General features: G+C 41.0%; 1 protein-coding gene across 1 annotated transcript in view; it reads right to left on the reverse strand.

Moving 5' to 3' along the window:
* Positions 1-20,889, reverse strand: part of LOC120530681 (titin-like) — a 53,022-nt gene that overhangs the window by 28,522 nt on the left and 3,611 nt on the right. Inside the window, exons 3-44 of the mRNA XM_039755102.1 lie at positions 20,775-20,852; positions 20,585-20,602; positions 20,277-20,327; positions 20,077-20,130; positions 19,704-19,769; positions 18,187-18,267; positions 17,752-17,820; positions 17,380-17,454; positions 16,938-17,021; positions 16,163-16,294; positions 15,819-15,920; positions 14,064-14,141; positions 13,849-13,923; positions 12,783-12,860; positions 10,111-10,188; positions 9,749-9,823; positions 9,366-9,434; positions 9,036-9,113; positions 8,656-8,733; positions 8,344-8,421; positions 8,088-8,165; positions 7,680-7,757; positions 7,332-7,409; positions 7,094-7,171; positions 6,623-6,700; positions 6,381-6,461; positions 5,743-5,820; positions 5,363-5,440; positions 5,147-5,227; positions 4,520-4,597; positions 4,142-4,219; positions 3,925-4,005; positions 3,488-3,565; positions 3,125-3,202; positions 2,912-2,989; positions 2,502-2,579; positions 2,122-2,199; positions 1,906-1,986; positions 1,301-1,378; positions 921-998; positions 704-784; positions 66-143 (exon numbers count right to left, since the gene is read on the reverse strand). Coding sequence (XP_039611036.1) covers positions 66-143; positions 704-784; positions 921-998; positions 1,301-1,378; positions 1,906-1,986; positions 2,122-2,199; positions 2,502-2,579; positions 2,912-2,989; positions 3,125-3,202; positions 3,488-3,565; positions 3,925-4,005; positions 4,142-4,219; positions 4,520-4,597; positions 5,147-5,227; positions 5,363-5,440; positions 5,743-5,820; positions 6,381-6,461; positions 6,623-6,700; positions 7,094-7,171; positions 7,332-7,409; positions 7,680-7,757; positions 8,088-8,165; positions 8,344-8,421; positions 8,656-8,733; positions 9,036-9,113; positions 9,366-9,434; positions 9,749-9,823; positions 10,111-10,188; positions 12,783-12,860; positions 13,849-13,923; positions 14,064-14,141; positions 15,819-15,920; positions 16,163-16,294; positions 16,938-17,021; positions 17,380-17,454; positions 17,752-17,820; positions 18,187-18,267; positions 19,704-19,769; positions 20,077-20,130; positions 20,277-20,327; positions 20,585-20,602; positions 20,775-20,852 — 3,228 coding nt within the window. The remainder of the gene's footprint in view (positions 1-65; positions 144-703; positions 785-920; positions 999-1,300; positions 1,379-1,905; positions 1,987-2,121; positions 2,200-2,501; positions 2,580-2,911; positions 2,990-3,124; positions 3,203-3,487; positions 3,566-3,924; positions 4,006-4,141; positions 4,220-4,519; positions 4,598-5,146; positions 5,228-5,362; positions 5,441-5,742; positions 5,821-6,380; positions 6,462-6,622; positions 6,701-7,093; positions 7,172-7,331; positions 7,410-7,679; positions 7,758-8,087; positions 8,166-8,343; positions 8,422-8,655; positions 8,734-9,035; positions 9,114-9,365; positions 9,435-9,748; positions 9,824-10,110; positions 10,189-12,782; positions 12,861-13,848; positions 13,924-14,063; positions 14,142-15,818; positions 15,921-16,162; positions 16,295-16,937; positions 17,022-17,379; positions 17,455-17,751; positions 17,821-18,186; positions 18,268-19,703; positions 19,770-20,076; positions 20,131-20,276; positions 20,328-20,584; positions 20,603-20,774; positions 20,853-20,889) is intronic.

Raw genomic sequence — 20,889 nt, forward strand, 5'->3', positions numbered from 1 at the left:
CACAATGCTCACTAGACAAAGCGGCATGATGATGATGATGGTGACGACAATGGCGTAATGAGTACCTGCGGGAGGTGCAACTTCCCTTGCTTTAGGCACAGAGATCTTTTCTTCTTGAATTATTCTCTTTGTTATCTCAGGCGCTTAAAAACAAATAAATTTGTTTAGAATTATAGAATAAGCCTGAGAGAAGAAGAAGAAGAAGAAGAAGAAGAAGAAGAAGAAGAAGAAGAAGAAGAAGAACAAACAATATAAAAATGAGACTATTGTAATAAAATGACCAAGTGAAGATGGAAGCACATCAAGAAAGCGCTCATGAAAATGTTTCACTGACACGCATGCTGTTTGCACGTTTAGATTGTTCAACGGTTTTCAAAGGACTTAAAAGCAAATACATTTGTTTATAATTATAGTATAAGCCTGAGAGAAGAAGAAGAAGACGAAGGAGGAAGAGGAGAACAAATAATGTTAAACTGAAACTGATGTAATAAATTGACCAAGCAAGAATGGAGGCCTGTGATGAAAGCGGTCATGGAATTATCGGACCAACACACACACTGTGTACACAATTAGATGGCCTAATAATTTTCTACTACTTTCATGAACAAACAAACAAGATGTGGGCACCAAGCACAGGATGTCTGGTGGTGACTGCATGAGGGTAAGTGGTGATGCTGATGATGATAACGGGATCTTTGAGTACCTTTTGGAGGCACCACCTCCTCCTTTTTGGTTATGAAAACCTTTTCTTCCTCTGAGATGGCCATCTTTGTCACCTCAGGCACTTTAAAAACAAGTTAAAAAAGGACGATACTTAGAATGACTGAGCAACAGTTAAAAAATGAAAGAAATGTCAGCACTGATGGTGCGTGAGGGTCAGAACTTGAAAACGGGATGGCCGTAACGTTACTTGTGAATACCTTTGGCAGGTGCTTTTTCCTCTTTTTTAAGAACGACATGTTTTTCTTCAGTGATTATTGTCTTTGTAATCTCAGGCACTTGAGAGAAGGAAAATAAAAATCAATTCATGAAAGAACACGTATGCTTGATGTGAGATGGAAAATGAGCGGCAAATGGAGCATAGAGTGACTGGAAAAGATGTAAGAGAGGCGTAGATGAAACTGGGGAAGGTCATCAAAACATCTCACTAGCAAACGCACAGGACAGCTTTTAGATGGACTCATCACTCATCTCACAGAATAAAAATGAATGAGATGGACAACTGATTCAGAATGCACAATGCTCACTAGACAAAGCGGCATGATGATGGTGATGGTGACGACAATGGCGTAATGAGTACCTGCGGGAGGTGCAACTTCCCTTGCTTTAGGCACAGAGATCTTTTCTTCTTGAATTATTCTCTTTGTTATCTCAGGTGCTTAAAAACAAATAAATTTGTTTAGAATTATAGAATAAGCCTGAGAGAAGAAGACGAATAAGAAGAAGAAGAAGAAGAAGAAGAAGAAGAAGAAGACCAAACAATATAAAAATGAGACTATTGTAATAAAATGACCAAGTGAAGATGGAAGCACATCAAGAAAGCGCTCATGAAAATGTTTCACTGACACGCATGCTGTTTGCACGTTTAGATTGTTCAACGGTTTTCAAAGGACTTAAAAGCAAATACATTTGTTTATGAAGACGAAGGAGGAAGAGGAGAACAAATAATGTTAAACTGAGACTGATGTAATAAATTGACCAAGCAAGAATGGAGGCCTGTGATGAAAGCGGTCATGGAATTGTCGGACCAACACACACACTGTGTACACAATTAGATGGCCTAATAATTTTCTACTACTTTCAAGAATGAACAAACAAGATGTGGGCACCAAGCACAGGATGTCTGGTGGTGACTGCATGAAGGCAAGTGGTGATGCTGATGATGATAACGGGATCTTTGAGTACCTTTAGGAGGCATCACCTCCTCCTTTTTGGTTATGAAAACCTTTTCTTCTTCTGAGATGGCCATCTTTGTCACCTCAGGCACTTTAAAAACAAGTTAAAAAAGGACGATACTTAGAATGACTGAGCAACAGTTAAAAATGAAAGAAATGTCAGCACTGATGGTGCGTGAGGGTCAGAACTTGAAAACGGGATGGCCGTAACGTTACTTGTGAATACCTTTGGCAGGTGCTTTTTCCTCTTTTTTAAGAACGACATGTTTTTCTTCGGTGATTATTGTCTTTGTAATCTCAGGCACTTGAGAGAAGGAAAATAAAAATCAATTCATGAAAGAACACGTATGCTTGATGTGAGATGGAAAATGAGCGGCAAATGGAGCATAGAGTGACTGGAAAAGATGTAAGAGAGGCGTAGATGAAACTGGGGAAGGTCATCAAAACATCTCACTAGCAAACGCACAGGACAGCTTTTAGATGGACTCATCACTCATCTCACAGAATAAAAATGAATGAGATGGACAACTGATTCAGAATGCACAATGCTCACTAGACAAAGCGGCATGATGATGGTGATGGTGACGACAATGGCGTAATGAGTACCTGCGGGAGGTGCAACTTCCCTTGCTTTAGGCACAGAGATCTTTTCTTCTTGAATTATTCTCTTTGTTATCTCAGGTGCTTAAAAACAAATAAATTTGTTTAGAATTATAGAATAAGCCTGAGAGAAGAAGACGAAGAAGAAGACGAAGGAGGAAGAGGAGAACAAATAATGTTAAACTGAAACTGATGTAATAAATTAATGACCAAGCAAGAATGGAGGCCTGTGATGAAAGCGGTCGTGGAATTGTCGGACCAACACACACACTGTGTACACAATTAGATGGCTTAATGATTTTCTACTACTTTCATGAACAAACAAACAAAATGTGGGCACCAAGCACAGGATGTATGGTGGTGACAGGATGAAGACGTGTGGTAATGCTGATGATGGTAGTGGGATCTTTGGGTACCTTTAGGAGGCGCCACTTTCTCCTTTTTGGAAACGAGAACCTTTTCTTCTGAGATGGCCATCTTTGCTATTTCAGGAACTTTAAAAACAGATAAAACACAACTACACTAAGAATGACGGAGCTGAAGTTCAGACATGAAAAAACTGTGAGCACTGATGGTGTGCAAACACCTGAAGCTGAAAATGGGATGAACGTAATGGCATTTGTGGATACCTTTAGGTGGCTCCTTTTCCTCTTTTCTATGAATGATGTGCTTTTCTTCCGTGATTATTTTCTTTGTAATCTCAGGCACTTAAAAAAATAAATAAAAAAAACAACTTATGAAAGAAGACCTAAGCTTGATGTCAAATGGAAAAATGGAAAGCAGATGGAAAAGAGAGTGAATGGAAAAGATGTAAGAAAGTTGAAGGTCAAACTGAACACACTCATGAAAACACGTCACTAGCAAGCGCACTTTTAGTTGGACTAATCACTTTCTCGTAGAAGCAAAATAAATGACAGGGACAATGGATACAAATTGCCTGATGCTCACTAGACAGAGTGACATGGTGAGGATGACAATGGCATTATGGGTACCTGCTGGAGGTGCACCTTCCCTCGTTTTAGGAGCAGGGATTGCTTCTTCTTGAATTATTCTCTTTGTTATCTCAGGCGCTTTAAACACAAATACATTTGTTTAGAATTAGAAAAAATGTTTCAAGCCTGAGAGGAGGAAAGAAATACATTTGAAATTATAGTAAGAAGAAGAGGAAGAGGAAGAAGAACAAATAATGTTAAACTGAGACTAGTGTGATATAATGACCAAGTGAAGAATAGAAGCACATCAAGAAAGCGGTCATGAAAAGGCCTCACCAACACACATGCTGTATGCACACAATTAGATTATTTAACGGTTTTCTAGTAATTTCATGAACAAACAATTAAGATTAGTGGGCACCAAGTATGGGGTGTGTGATAATGACTGGATGAAGGCAAGTGGTGATGCTGATGATGATAACAGGATCTGTAGGTACCTTTAGGAGGCACCACTTCCTCCGTTATGGTTATGAAAACCTTTTCTTCTTCTGAGATGGCCATCTTTGTCACCTCAGGCACTTTAAAAACAAGTTAAAAAAGGACGATACTTAGAATGACTGAGCAACAGTTAAAAAATGAAAGAAATGTCAGCACTGATGGTGCTTGAGGGTCAGAACTTGAAAACGGGATGGCCGTAACGTTACTTGTGAATACCTTTGGTAGGTGCTTTTTCCTCTTTTTTAAGAACGACATGTTTTTCTTCGGTGATTATTGTCTTTGTAATCTCAGGCACTTGAGAGAAAGAATAAAAAACAATTCATGAAAGAACACGTATGCTTGATGTGAGATGGAAAATGAGCGGCAAATGGAGCATAGAGTGACTGGAAAAGATGTAAGAGAGGCGTAGATGAAACTGGGGAAGCTCATCAAAACATCTCACTAGCAAACGCACAGGACAGCTTTTAGATGGACTCATCACTAATCTCACAGAATAAAAATGAATGAGATGGACAACTGATTCAGAATGCACAATGCTCACTAGACAAAGCGGCATGATGATGATGATGGTGACGACAATGGCGTAATGAGTACCTGCGGGAGGTGCAACTTCCCTTGCTTTAGGCACAGAGATCTTTTCTTCTTGAATTATTCTCTTTGTTATCTCAGGCGCTTAAAAACAAATAAATTTGTTTAGAATTATAGAATAAGCCTGAGAGAAGAAGAAGAAGAAGAAGAAGAAGAAGAAGAAGAAGAAGAAGAACAAACAATATAAAAATGAGACTATTGTAATAAAATGACCAAGTGAAGATGGAAGCACATCAAGAAAGCTCATGAAAATGTTTCACTGACACGCATGCTGTTTGCACGTTTAGATTGTTCAACGGTTTTCAAAGGACTTAAAAGCAAATACATTTGTTTATAATTATAGTATAAGCCTGAGAGAAGAAGAAGAAGACGAAGGAGGAAGAGGAGAACAAATAATGTTAAACTGAGACTGATGTAATAAATTGACCAAGCAAGAATGGAGGCCTGTGATGAAAGCGGTCATGGAATTATCGGACCAACACACACACTGTGTACACAATTAGATGGCCTAATAATTTTCTACTACTTTCATGAACAAACAAACAAGATGTGGGCACCAAGCACAGGATGTCTGGTGGTGACTGCATGAGGGTAAGTGGTGATGCTGATGATGATAACGGGATCTTTGAGTACCTTTTGGAGGCACCACCTCCTCCTTTTTGGTTATGAAAACCTTTTCTTCCTCTGAGATGGCCATCTTTGTCACCTCAGGCACTTTAAAAACAAGTTAAAAAAGGACGATACTTAGAATGACTGAGCAACAGTTAAAAATGAAAGAAATGTCAGCACTGATGGTGCGTGAGGGTCAGAACTTGAAAACGGGATGGCCGTAACGTTACTTGTGAATACCTTTGGCAGGTGCTTTTTCCTCTTTTTTAAGAACGACATGTTTTTCTTCGGTGATTATTGTCTTTGTAATCTCAGGCACTTGAGAGAAGGAAAATAAAAATCAATTCATGAAAGAACACGTATGCTTGATGTGAGATGGAAAATGAGCGGCAAATGGAGCATAGAGTGACTGGAAAAGATGTAAGAGAGGCGTAGATGAAACTGGGGAAGGTCATCAAAACATCTCACTAGCAAACGCACAGGACAGCTTTTAGATGGACTCATCACTCATCTCACAGAATAAAAATGAATGAGATGGACAACTGATTCAGAATGCACAATGCTCACTAGACAAAGCGGCATGATGATGGTGATGGTGACGACAATGGCGTAATGAGTACCTGCGGGAGGTGCAACTTCCCTTGCTTTAGGCACAGAGATCTTTTCTTCTTGAATTATTCTCTTTGTTATCTCAGGTGCTTAAAAACAAATAAATTTGTTTAGAATTATAGAATAAGCCTGAGAGAAGAAGACGAAGAAGAAGAAGAAGAAGAAGAAGAAGAAGAAGAAGAAGAAGACCAAACAATATAAAAATGAGACTATTGTAATAAAATGACCAAGTGAAGATGGAAGCACATCAAGAAAGCGCTCATGAAAATGTTTCACTGACACGCATGCTGTTTGCACGTTTAGATTGTTCAACGGTTTTCAAGGGGCTTAAAAGCAAATACATTTGTTTATAATTATAGTATAAGCCTGAGAGAAGAAGAAGAAGACGAAGGAGGAAGAGGAGAACAAATAATGTTAAACTGAGACTGATGTAATAAATTGACCAAGCAAGAATGGAGGCCTGTGATGAAAGCGGTCATGGAATTGTCAGACCAACACACACACTGTGTACACAATTAGATGGCTTAATAATTTTCTACTACTTTCATGAACGAACAAACAAGATGTGGGCACCAAGCCCAGGATGTCTGGTGGTGACTGCATGAAGGCAAGTGGTGATGCTGATGATGATAACGGGATCTTTGAGTACCTTTAGGAGGCATCACCTCCTCCTTTTTGGTTATGAAAACCTTTTCTTCTTCTGAGATGGCCATCTTTGTCACCTCAGGCACTTTAAAAACAAATTAAAAAAGGACGATACTTAGAATGACTGAGCAACAGTTAAAATGTAAGAAGAAAAAAAAAAAAAACATGAACACTAATGGGCGAGCAAAACAAAAGGCAGCGACTTGGAGCTGATAATGGGATGGCCGCAATGGTGTTTAAGGATACCTTTAGGAGGCGCCTTTTCCTCCTTTTTAACAACGATGTGCTTTTCTTCTCTGATTGTTTTCTTTGTAATCTCAGGCACTTTAGAAAAAAAATATTTAAGAAAGACATCAAGCAGAAAATGAAACGACGTGAATGGAAAAGATGCAAGACAGGCGAAGGTGAAACTGGGTGTGCTCATGTGACAATTTCCCTAACACACAGGATATCTTTTGGTTGCATTTGTCACATTTTTGGAGAATCAAAATAAATGACGGGCTGCATGGATAGAAACTGCCTGATGATCAATGGACAACAAGACCAAAGAGATGGAGGCTGGTCAGGAACGCCCTAATGGAAACGTCTCACCAACACACACACACACACACACTGTACGCGTGATTAGATGGTGTAAGGACATACAGACACGATGATGGCACCAAACACATGAAGACGTGTGGTAATGCTGATGGTGGTGACAGGATCTTTGGGTACCTTTAGGAGGCGCCACTTCCTCTCTTTTGGAAATCAGACCCTTTTCTTCTGAAATGGCTATCTTTGTCACCTCAGGAACTTTAAAGACAAATACAAAAATAATATGCTTAGAATGAACGGCGAAAGGAGAAATAAACATGAGCACTGCTGGGCAAATACAAAGCAAAAGACATAGGGACTCGTGCGTAATGGTCGGCAGGTGATAATGAGATGGCAGTAATGGTGTATTTGTGGGTACCTTTGGGAGGCGCCTTTTCCTCCTTCTTAAGAACTACGTATTCTTCTTCTCTGATTATTTTCTTTGTAATCTCAGGCACTTAAGGAAAAGAAACAAAAAAACAAATTTATGAAAGAAGAGCGTTAAATGGACAGTGGATGGAAGACTACGAGACTGGAAAAGATGTTAAGAAAGGTGAAGGTGAAACTGGACGTGTCCATGAAAATGTTCCACTAGCTCACAGCACATCTCAAAGTTGGACTAATCACATTGTCGCAGAATAAAACTCAACGACAGGGACGATGGGTACAAACTGCCTGATGCTCACTAGACAGAACGGCATGATGATGACAATGGCATTATGAGTACCTGCAGGAGGTGCACCTTCCCTTGCTTTAGGAACAGGGACCTTCTCTTCTTGAATTAGTCTCTCGGTTATCTCAGGTGCTTTAAAATAAATACATGCTGTGTGCTTAGAATTATGAAACAAGCCTGATAGAAGAAGAAGAAGAAGAAGAAGAAGGAGGAGGAGGAGGAGGCAGAGGAGGACAAATTATATAAAACTGTGACTGGGGTAACAAAATGGAGAAGCGAGGATGGAAGCCTGTCAAGAAAGCGCTCATGGAAATGTCTCCTCAGCACACACACAGTATGCACAGCTAGACGGACTAACAGTTTTCTAGTAACAAACAAGAAGATGTGGGCACCAAGCCTGATGATGGCGGTCAGATGAGCGCATGTCGTAAAGCTTATGGTAATAATGAGATCTTTGAGTACCTTTAGGAGGCGCCACTTCCTCCTTTTTGGAAATGAGAACCCTTTCTTCTGAGATGGCAAACTTTGTCATTTCAGGTACTTTAAAAACAAATCATTTGAAAAATAATTATGATCTTGAATTAAGAAATCTACAGACACACGATGGATACAAATTTACATGGACGGGTGTATTTTAAATAATGCGGACAACAAATGAGGAGCATCTGATTGGGACATAATGGGGAGGAGCGATGGTGACAATGGCAGTTCTCTGTACCTTTAGGAGGCACCACTTCCTCCTTTTTATGACGGATGACCATCTCTTCCAGGATTGCTTTCTTTGAAACCTCGGGCGCTTTAAACACAAATGAAAATGACATTTAATTAGAAATATAAAACAGGCCTGGTAGCAATGAAAGCAAAACAGTGAAAGAGACAGTAAAGCGTAATGAAGTCTTCTCATAGAGAAGAGATGCACAAAAAGCCAGCTATAAAATAAAGTAATTCAATGGGCAAGTGTAAGTGAGTAGGAGCTGACTGGATGGAGAGGCGTGATGACGCTGGTGACCACCATGGAATCTGTCTGTACCTTTAGGAAGTGCCACTTCCTCCATTTTGAGAACGTGGATCTGGTCTTCTGGAATTACTGTCTTTGTAATGACAGGTGCTTTAAAAATAATGGATTGAAAACGTACAATTTAGGCACCAGCATGACAACAAAAAAAAAAAAAAATGAAAGAGCAGTGTGGGTAAGGCAAGGAAATTAATAAAAATCAATGAGAGAAAAATAAGCACCAAAACTGAAAAAAAAACACTTGGCGAGAGGACGCTCATGGATGACTACCAGTAGTGCGCAATGTGGACATGGAAGACGGAGAACAAGACGCAGAAGCTGATTGGAAGCAGAGACCTAATGGTGAAGGTGATGATGATGACGATGATGATGATAAGAAGGTTATTTATAGGTACCTTTAGGTGGCGCCACTTCCTCCTTTTTAGGAATGTGGACCTTTTCTTCTGGGAGTATTTTCTTTTCAATTTTAGGTGCTTTAAAATAATCAATGGAAAATTACCAGATTTAAAATTATTAAAAGTAGTGTGAGAGAGAAAAGCAAACGGCACAACAGAAAGAGTGGCGTGAGATTAGTGCAGCAAATGGTGGTAGACAGAGAGCGCGATGTGAGGAGCACTAGATACTAGAGCTTCATGGACACAGACTCGAGATGGACTGCTGGTGAGTGAAGGCAGAGAGGCATAGTGACGACGATGATGACGATGATGATGATGGTATTTAAGTACCTCTGGGAGGTGCCACTTCCTCTTTTACAAAAACTGTTGTCTTTTCTTTCCGGATTACTTTTTCAGGCACTTAAAAAAAAATTAATTTGCTTAGAATTACAAAAACTGATAGACAAAAAAAAGGGACATGGGAGCAACATGAGAGCAACTTTTTTTAAACAATGTATGAAGGAAATGAACAAATAAATAACGGGATAACATGGAAGAAACATTCTTTTTGTGAAACCAGGTCTCCCCATGGAAAAGTTTCATTAGCATACATACTGAAAAAACACGTAACGAGATGAGCAGAACATCACAAACCAGACAGAGTGCGGCGAATCGAATTGGATGGATAGGTGTGATGATGACGATGATAATGTGACTAATATGATTCTGGGTACCTTTTGGTGGCTCAGCTTCCTCAAGTTCTGGAGCAAGGAAAATTTCTGTAATTGTTTTCTTTGTCATTTCAGGCACTTTAGAAACAACAAATCGAAATAATTCACTTTAGTATTTAAAGAATGGAGTCGGTGACAAGAGAAAGGCGGCAAAGCGACAGGAGTGTGTGATCGGAGCAAATAATGAAAGAAATGGGCAGCAAGAGCAATTGGCCTGCAGTGCCGACAGCTCTGTGTGTTCTTTGTAGACAAACACAAAAGACAAAAACAACAATGAAAGTTTAGTGACGTGACAAATCTAGCATGATGATGATGATGATAATTCAGCGTAGAGATGGAATGGTGACTGTGACGTTTTAAAGTACCTTTGGGAGGCGCCATTTCCTCCTTTTTAGTAACGAATATCTTTTCTTCAATGATTATTTTCTTTGTGACCTCTGGTGCTTAAAAAAAATAAAAAGTATGAAATAAATGTGTTGAGAATTACAAGAGCGACTTAAAAGATTTATGTGAATCAGTAATGGTTAAAAAATAGAAGCACATCATAATTAAAACGACATGGAACTTCTGACTGGAGTCATCTATGTTAGTGCCTAGGGACAGAAGTTATACCATCCTGGTTAATGATTGTTAACTCAGTAACAGAAACGGCGCAGTGTCCTGCTAATGCCATCCATCATTCCTCTTCCGCTTATCCGAGATCGAGTCGTGGGAGCAGCAGCTTAAGCAGAGATGCCCAGACTTCCCTCTCCTTGGCCACTTCTACTAGCTCTTCCAGGGGAATCCCAGGCCAGCTGAGAGACATAATCCCTCCAGCATGTCCTGGGTCTTCCCTGGGGCCTCCTCCTGGTTGGATGTGCCCGGAACACCTCACCAGGGAGGCGTCCAGGAGCCACCTCATCTGACTCCTCTCTATGCGGAGGAACAGCGGCTCTACTCTGAGCTTCTCACCTTATCTTTAAGGGAAAGCCCAGACACCCTGTGGAGGAAACTCATTTCAGCCGCTTGTATTCGCGATCTCGTTCTTTCGGTCACTACCCATAGCTCATGACCATAGGTGAGGGTAGGAACGCAGATCGACTGGTAAATTGAGAGCTTTGCCTTTCGGCTCAGCTCCTTTTTCAACATGACAGACCAAAAAAGGAGCTACTAACACTCTAATGATAAATCACTGAATCATTCTGACCCCAGAATCCTGATGACTTCAACCAGGGGAATTTTGGAAGGAACAAATATCTACAGTGGAACCTCGGGTCACGAAGGTCTCAGAACACGTACAAATCAGGTTCGTCAAACTTTTGCATCAGCTCATGACATCAAACTCGGGTGACGAACAAGCGAGTCTCCCTACCAGTTCGTACGCGCCGATGATTTTCACACGTGTTCAGTCTCTCCATGTAGATTGTTCTCTGACAGACGTGCATGCATTCGCTGTGAACTCTTTGTGCTCTTTTCGTGTGCTTTTGCATTAAATTTTGCAACCAATCATGGCCTCTAAGCAAATGAAGACTGGTGAGAAGAAAGGTTCGAAGAAAATTGAAATCGAATTAAAGAAAGAAACTATTGAAAGTATCAGTGTGGCGTTCGTGTTACTGATCTTCCCGCCAAGTATTTCGACTATTCTAAAGCAGAACGAGGCCATTAAAGCAGCTGATGTTGCAAAAGGAGTTACAGTGTTAACCAGGCAGAGGCCTCAAGTGCTGGAAGAGGTGGAAAAACTGTTGCTAGCGCGGCTGAAGGAGAAGCAACTTGTAGGGGATATCGTAAGTGAGGCGATGTTATACGAGAAAGCCAGGAAGATTCATGGTGATTTGCTGTAAGGTTAGTTTTCTTAGTTGTTTCTGGTTAGTTTTTGTATAAATTTAGGATTTTTCAAATTTTCATTTTTTCCCAGTGCTTAGAACTCATTAAAAAAATATTTACAGCGAGCAGTTTGTAAGGCTGTGGCGTAAACTCTTGCAGTGTTAGTCTTCTCTGTTCAAGGTTTTCTCAGTGTTATTCAATGTTTTTACATTAGTTTACTATTACGCTGTGCATTCTATGGTATAATTAACGATTTTTGTGCTTAAAAATCTTTAAAAAAATATATTAACATACAGTTCGTACGGTCCGGAACGGATTAATTGTATTTACATAGAATCCTATGGGGGAAATCACTTCGGGTCACAACCAAATCGGGCTGCGACCAGAGTTTTGGGACGAATTACGGTCGTGACCCGAGGTTCCACTGTATCTGCAAATTTCATTTGTGAACAGAAGAAGCTCTACCTGCTCTATCCAAACGTTAAACAAGCCTTGAAATGTAACCCTGTGGTACAACTGGGCAGGTCTGATCACATCTTGCTGCCACATATAAGCCTGTAATTGACAGTGGCAGCTGTTATCCAAGGTAGATGTTCTTGTGTTATTTTTTAGTTTGTTATAATATTTATTTTTACCTTGAGCTTCTAGAACTTCATGACACATGATTGTACATTTTACACTATGTGTGCAATTGTATGTGACCGACGTGATTAGATTTTGTAGAAGAACAACAGCAGTACTTGGAATCCTGCTATGAGACGGTGGAATCGTCTGCCTAGCGCTCTCGTTGTATGAAGTATGAATTATTGTCTGGCAGTTTCACACGTCAGCACAGAACACAATGCAGCCATGGACTGAATGGTAATGACAATGGGTCATGATGGCCTTTCAGCGAACCTTTAGGAGGCACCACCACCACCACCACCACCACTTCCTCCATTTCCTGAGAGACAGCTTTATCCTCTTGGATTGCTTTCTCTGTAATTCTCCGCACTTTAAAAATAATCAGTTGAAACGACCAGATTTAGAATAAAAAAAAAACAAGGCTCAAAGAAGAATGGTGAGAAGTACACAATGAGTAAGATTGAATGGACGTGCGTTTGCTGAAGTGACTGCTTTTGTGTTCATTTAGTGGACAAACTACAAAGAAGACGACAACACAACATTTAGTGACACTGAAGAGAGCCAGCATGATGCTGAATGAAAGAGAAATACAAGATGGTTTTGGGGGTACCTTTGGGAGGGGCCACTTCCTCCTTTTTGGGAACAGGGACCTTTTCTTCGGCCATCGCTTTCTTTGTCACTTCCGGCACTTTAAAAAAACATTTCATTACAAAGATTGTTGTTTACAAAGGTAAAGGTTGAAGGGTAACAGGGCAACACAGCAGACAAACAGTTCAGGAGGAGCCATGCCTTTCAGTTCGCTTACACGACACACAAAATCCACCGACACAGACAGAAGATAAAAGCAAAATGGCAAAGACGGTCCCACTTGATGGGGAAAGAACAGGCTAATGTCATGGTGGACATGTACCTGGGCATGGGGCCATTTCCTTCTTTTTGGGAATTGAAACCTGCTCTTCAAATACAAATGTCCTGGGAACATCAGGCACTTTAGAAAACACATAATCGTACAGAGTCCGTCACGAAGTGTGGTGGAACTGCACTGCTATGACAAGCAAAGTTGAACCGACATGTTCATGCCGCACAGGTCACAAAAACACACCAACGAAACAAATTTCACTAAAGTGACAGCACTTCCATGAACACATGGAGCCAAGCTCTGCACCTCTCTAGCCACGTTTGATTGTGTGCTCTGAGAAAAGTGCAGTAAAAATCAAGACTATGGACAGAGGTTGATATTTGGCTATATCGTCCATTAAAGTCTAGGGATTGTTTTTTAGGGGTATGGCGTAGGCTTTAAATTTAGTACTCTACTTAACGTGACCTGAAAAAAAAAATAGACAGAGAAAAATAGTGACAAGACAGACCCAGACAGAAATGCTTGGGGGTACAAAGACATTCAGAACGAAGGACATTTAATCCACCAACAATGCAAGAGGGAGGACAGAAGTGGGGGACCTTGTCCTCGGTGATATCGGTCACTTTAAAGATTTAAACAAAGAAAGCGGTGACAGCTGGGCAGAAGATAATAAACACGGACATACACTGACAGACGACATGACAGCAAACAGTAAGAGAACAAGAGTTCGGCTTGACAAACATAAGCTAATGTGAAGAAAGAGAGAAGACACAGAGGTGGTGGAGCACTCCTCATAAGACACAAAAGACCAAAATACCTTTAACTGGCACAGGAGTGACTTCCTCCTTTTTGGGGACAGCTACAGGTTCGGTCTTCTTTGCAACTTCAGCAACTTTAAGAAACAGTTCAGATTTAGGAGACAGGGACGAAAGCCGGCGGAAGACACAAACACAGAGCAGAACACGGTGAAGCACACAAGTGGCGAGAAGAAGAGAAGAGAGCAGAGAAGCAGCACAACACACTCTGAAGTACCTTTCACTGGGGGGACGGGTTCTTTCTTGGGAGCAACAGCAGGTTTGGCTTCCTCAATTTTCTTTGGTACTTCTGGCACTTTTAAAGAACAGGTCAGGTTTAGCTTAAGTCACCCCTCAATTGTCATTAAGAAAAGTGTGAATAATACAAAAAGAGACATCACATGGATATTGAAGAACATTAAAGAACTAACAAGACACAAAATACAGTCATACTTGTTATTCATACTCAAACCCCCCTCGACCCTTTGCTTTGCTTTATCAATCTGTTTTCTTAGCAGTGGCAGTAAAGCAACAGATGAAAACATAATGGTGGGGACATAGCAATGCAGCAAAAGCCCAGAAATCCATGTACATTTCTGAGACTAGAGGGCCAGCATCCGGAAGTCCTGCATGAAGTTCCATAAAAGACATGGCAGCTCTAGATGCTGTGGATCTCTGGACTAAAGGAGGTCTACTGTGAGGTGTGAATATCTGACTTTGAGGCGGTTTCCCCCACCATTTTTCATTATGGTTCCAAATCTCTTTATTTCCCTGCAAAAGTATTGTGAGCCAATCATCTTGAACTTCAATAGTTAGCCTGATGTCTGAATGTCTGGTTTTATAAGGAATCAGATGGAACAGATAAACTCAAAGTACAGGGGAATGAAATTGATGAGCCACAGCATGAAGTTATGGGAAAGAGTAGTGGAAGATCAGTTAAGAAGTGAGGTGATGATTAGTGAGCAGCAGTGTGGTGTCATGCCAAGAAAGAGCACCACAGATGTGATGTTTGCTCTGAGGATGTTGATGGAGAAGTAGAGAGAAGGGCAGAAGGAGTTGCATTGTGTCTTTGTGGACCTGGAGAAAGCAGATAACAGGGTGAGGAGAGAGGAGTTGTGGTATTGTATGAGGAAGTTGGGAGTGGCAGAGAAGTACGCAAGAGTGGCACAGGATATGAAGTGTGACAGTGGTGAGGTCTGCGGTGGGATTACATCAGGGATCGGCTCTGAGCCCTTTCTTATTTATAATGGTGATGGACAGGATGACAGATGAGATTAGACAGGAGAAGAACAAGAAGAAAGTACTAACATTAAATTCATGTTAATAGATCAATGTCTCCCGAATTTATCGATATAACAAAGTGCTTGTCGATATCGATATATTGATGTTTGGTGACATCCTTGGAGTGATAAGACTCCTGTTATAGTGACCATCTTATAAAGGCATTTTGCACTTAGTATGCTACCCATGGCCATGTGCTTCTATGTGGTGGCAGATGAAGTGGTCCTTTCAGGGCCACAAAATCAGCCAGTGGTGGTGACCAACCTATTATTAGCTAAGCCATAAGGCTGCTGGTTCAGTCAACTACAACACACAACAGTAACTAGGTGGGGTTCTTTGGGACTGTGGTCTAAAGTTCCTTCTCTTCTTTTGTCATGAGGCACATTTACACCTTTGTGGGTTCGACTTGTCACGTTTTGCATGTGGTGGTGTATCCATGTAAAAGAACGAGAGGTGCTACGTTAAAGAAGAATAGTTTGGCTGAGGGTTTCCTTGGTAAATTTTGATGGATAGTCACGTTAGTTCAGACTGCTGGCTGCTAAGAAATCAGACAGAATTGCTGGTGCTTTGTTCCCACGTAAGACACATTATTGACTCGGACTTTACACAACGGTCACAAAGCACATACAAGACAGACTGACAACACTGTTCACATAAGAGACACCACACTGTACACGTTACTGTAGGCCTTTGTATACATTGCTAGGTGTACCTTTAGCAGGGGTAACCTCGTCTTTTGGAGGAACATGGACAGCCTCTGGTTTTTTGGCTGGCTCCGGCTTTCCAGGTACAGCTTTCTTTGGCTCTTCAACAACTTTAAAGGACATTGCTATCATTAATATGACATCTTTGGCAGACCAACTAGACAAGAGAACTTGTTCTAAAGCATTGTGCAGACAGATGAAAGTGACACTCTAGAACTATGAAACAAGCTGCTCCTAAAAGCCAAGACTACTCAAAAAGTCAAGAGCAAGCCGATTTGGGCCTTTCAATACGCCGACCCAAACAAAGCAGGTGCACGAAGACGCACACAACACAGATGGACGCTAGAGGTACCTTTGGGTGGGGCCACTTCAGGTTTCTTTTCAGGTATCACTTTAGGTACAGGTGGCACTTTTTCTTCAGGTGCTGGTTTGACCTCAGGTGCAACCTTCTTTTCAGGCACTGCTCTCTTAACCTCTTCAGGCACTTGAAAAATATTACATTTGTTTTAGACAGACGCACAAGCGGCACCGCATAAGGAATAAGACAGTCTTACTGAAAAGAGAAGGCACAGTGCAGTGACATCTCACAAGACCCAGTGACACGACAGAGAGACGGGACTCAGACACAGTCACACAATAACTGAGAAGACGCTTCAACATCCATAGAATGACTGACATTTAAAACATCGGTGTATTTCACAGGACTCAATTTTAATCGACAAAATAAATAAAAAATAAAAAAAAACACAAAGAGCGAAAGGGTAAACATTCCACTAGAACAATATAAAGCAATTAAGAAGGCAAACGGTCAACGTCGGCAGAATAAAACATGAACGAGACACAACAGAAATGATGACAAACAGCAAAGGAATTAACATCTAGACACAGAGGAAACAGTGAAGCTCTAGGATTGAACTTACGTGAATGTATTTGAATTGTTACATTATGCACACTTCATGACAAGTACGGACAAAACATACAAATACAAGGGTAGACGAAAAACGAAAAGCGCACATCAAGACATCGAAATAATAAATGACAACACCACAGAAGGTCTAACTAACCATCACACATCAATAAAACGAAAGGCCATTGGCTGGACACACAGTGCAATGTGAAGTCAGTACCTTTAGGTGGCGCAGTCTTATCTTTGGCCAGGTCGGCGGCGGGGACAGTCGGCTCAGCAACCGGCTTCTTCGCTTCCTCTGGCACTTTGAAGAGATCATTTTTAACGGCAGACATTAGAACAATGAATAATCAAAAAACGGAACAGCAGCTCACAAAAGAACACATTCAAAGAAGGCCAAACATGGACGAGACTAAGCAGACAGCTCTGCCAGCAGCAGGCGACCGACAACAATACAGGGAAGGGCAAACCGGGAAAGACAAACCTTACAGCAACAAGAGCATCTGGGTCAGGTTGGCACCTGCTCCCAAGGGGCACGATGATGAGTATCAAAGACAAATTGCGAGATGAAGAGCATGCAGAAGAGACACTTGTGGCGAAGCAATCAACATAAAAGCACGGCTGCTAATAGACCCACAAAGAGAGAAGCTCTTCTCAAGTACCTTTGGGTGCTACCATTTCTTTCCTTTTGGGGGCAACTTCCGGTTCAACCGTCTCTGGGACTGGCTTCTTAACGACTTGAGTGTTTAAAAAGCAAACAGAAAAATAAACAAAAAGTCATGAAACAGATGAAGGACACAAGAATTACAGTGAAAGGGGCCAGAGGCCACATTTTAACATTTTGGTAGAAGACGACAAGTACGTGCAAAGGGTTTAGCTGGGATAGACGCACACACACACACACAGATAGATAAGAAGGATAAAGGTTTTATCTGGGACAGACGCACAGACAAATATATAAAATTGACAACATTGGCGGCGATGATGCAAACAAGCGGAGGGAAAAACAGAAAAGCAAACATAGCTTGGTGTACCTTTGGGGACAGCAGGCTCCTCAACCGGCACTGCTTTCTTTTCCTCTGGTTTCGGCACAGCCTTAGGAACTTTGAAACACAGTAATTGCAGGTTAGATTCGAAGTCATTTAGAAATAGTCCACATGCAGAAGATAGCTGCTTGCATTAAGGTGGGCGAGGTGACACACAAAAGTTACTTTTTTGCATGAAGAGATACACAATTAGATATCTGGGAGCATTTTGAAGCGGCTGCATTGCTGCTAGCAGCGGAAGAGCCATTGTGAATGCAGAACCACAAGACAGGACAATCACATCTACAGGGACAGATGTTATGACTGTGGCACGGACCTGTCATCCACACAGTCTTACAGCCAAATGGAATTCCAGACGGACAGACGTGGACAAGAGCACACAAGCGGAGGCAGAGCACAGACTCACAAGTGCTGCGCGGTTACCTTTCATTGCAACTTCTTCCTGTCCCATTAGGCGAGTGACTGAAACACTTTCATCGACAGGAACTCTTGGAAGGGCAGGAACTTATAAAGAAGACATGACAAGGAGAATTAGACAAGGGGGCGATGCACCACAAAATGCTCATTACTAAGAAGAAACTCACTTAGTGACATAAAAGACGAAAGACTCTCATCAAAACACAACAAAAACTACAAGGGAGTTAACACAAACATAAATCCTGAGTAGCGGCGGTCGGGGAGGTGGAAAGGGGACAAATATCAGGCAGAGTTCAGAAGTTCAGTCCTACATGTTGCATTGCTGCTGGATTAAAGAAATGTCCTAAATGGCACTTTAAATTGTTTTATTGTCAATAAGCTTATCTTCTGGAGCTAACAAGAATGTCTAACATCAAAAAGGAAAAATGCGAGAAGTAAAAGAGCCTATGAGGAGCACAGCTCAGCCGATCATGGACTCTTTTAGTTTGGGCAGTTTGGCCACAGAGCTCGATTGCAAACGGTTAAGAGCCTTCAACTAGTGGTGATCGGCAAAATTCTCCAAAGCGTTTTTTCACAGCGGTTTTGCAAGTTTCACTAGTGACTTTTCTTGCCACATTTGATTCTAGAAAATTCACTGTGCGGTTGACTTAGGCAATCTTTTTTTTTCCACCAGCGCCCCATGATATTTTGCAATGCCAGCGTGACATCACAGTGTTGTAGCAGAATTTCACTACCAGTCCAATTTGGTAAAGAACTTTCACGCATGCGTGCTGTAAGCGCACTCCACCTCGCAATTTATGGCGCTTCTCAATCTGCTTCGCGCACACGCATGAGTGATTTACGAAGTGTACACGTATTGCGCGATGTTGCTACCCGATTGGTAATCCAAATGGATTTGCAAAATGGATTTTCATTTGAGGAGTGCATTAGCTGGCCATAACGTGAACATTATGAAAACATTTCAAAGTTACATTGTATGTAGCACAGACGGGGTAGTGACAGGAACAGCCACTCTCTGAGTATATAATGCTGACCCCTTGCATTACAGACTCTGCGGGTGTTAATTAGTTGTAGTAATAAAAGCTTGGGACACAAAGAGAGAGATAAAGGACGAGTATAATTTTATCTTAGGGAGGCATGGTGGTCACATTTTCAGCCACAAAAATCGGTTTAGTATAGTTGGCAGATGTGTACCTAGCCCTCAGGGACACTTAAAAGACCATTATAATTCACTTAAAAATGATTTTTTTCTCATTGACTTCAATGCAATTTGTTGAGTTGGCGTAAAATTCCTAAACATTTCTGTGTTTTGGAAGAAATTTCTGCAGGATTCACTTATCCCAATACAAATAAACCTGAGCCCTGAATAAAACTGACGCTAACAAGTTGTGTAATGTTTCACATATTTTGTAGAATTCCTCTACCTCGATAAATATTTTAAAGTTAACACACAACATTACACAAGGCGGTACATGCAGAACACTGTGACCTGAATTAGCCTGGATAAGGCAGAGCATACATACCTTTGGGTTCGGACACTTCTTCATATACATAGGAAGAAATCTCCTCTTGGACAATTTGCCTCTCTTCTGCATCAAACAACAACAATTCAAAATGAGAAAAGAGCTGTCCTAGCTTTGGACGCTGATTAAAAGTTAATGATGATGATGATGATCACAAGACTGTTAGGCAGGTGGGAGATTTTCACAAAACAAAGTTAACAACATTCAACAAGATGGACGTTTGTTCTTAAGAAGGATGAAGATGAAGGCAGGCCCAAGGCAGCCTGCGTGAATTTGTTAGTAGTGATGGACGTACAAATCATTAGTGGGATTGATGAGAGGAATGAAAGAGTGATGAAAGATGTGAGATAGAAGGGTCATGTCTGCCTAATACCTCGCACTTCGATCTTCTCCTCGATGGAGTAGTCAAACACATGACTTGTGACATCTTACGAGGTACCAAAAAAATAAATAAAATAAAAAGTACATTTTTAAAATGTCCCTCCATGTGAATGGCTGCTACATTTGACACAGAGTGTGAAACTGAGTGCTTGGATGGCATCATTGTAATCAAATGTGACATTTTTTCCTTACCTTTGATGACAGCTCCAATGGGAACCTCGGGAAGTCCAGTATCGGGAACATCTAAGAAAATGTATTTGCCATTAATTGATTTTATTTATCACCTTCTTTTCAACACAAAGCCTCAGGTTATAACGAGTTAAGACAAAGCACACACTCCAAATTCAAGACGGTGATGGGTAACAAGAAGAATGACATGAAATTGTTATTTTCTACAGACAATGAAAATTAGACGTTTTCTTGCTGTTGCTATGGGTTTTTTTTAATGGTAGTATGGCATCTCTGCACTGGAATACCAAAGCTGTTTGTGCTTTACTCACCATAAGGAATTTCAAGCTCTGCAAAGAAAAGTGCAAGGTTCGGTAGTTTGTAATGCAAAACAAAGTCATAACACAAGAGCGGAGCCTTAGTCCTGCATTTCCACTGATATTTCACCTTTGCACGATTTCTAAATCATTAACAGTTTGATTACGCAGAATGCCAGGTATGGACTCTCAAGTGGCTACTCACCTTTAGCAGACAGGTAAAGCTCAGCGGTGCTCACAGCCTCGCCTCTTGGTTCCAGACGGGCAATCACAGAATAAACACCTAAAATATATAAAGAAACAATAATGGATGTCATTCT

Source organism: Polypterus senegalus, chromosome 6, assembly GCF_016835505.1.
Source record: "Polypterus senegalus isolate Bchr_013 chromosome 6, ASM1683550v1, whole genome shotgun sequence".
NCBI lineage: Eukaryota > Metazoa > Chordata > Cladistia > Polypteriformes > Polypteridae > Polypterus > Polypterus senegalus.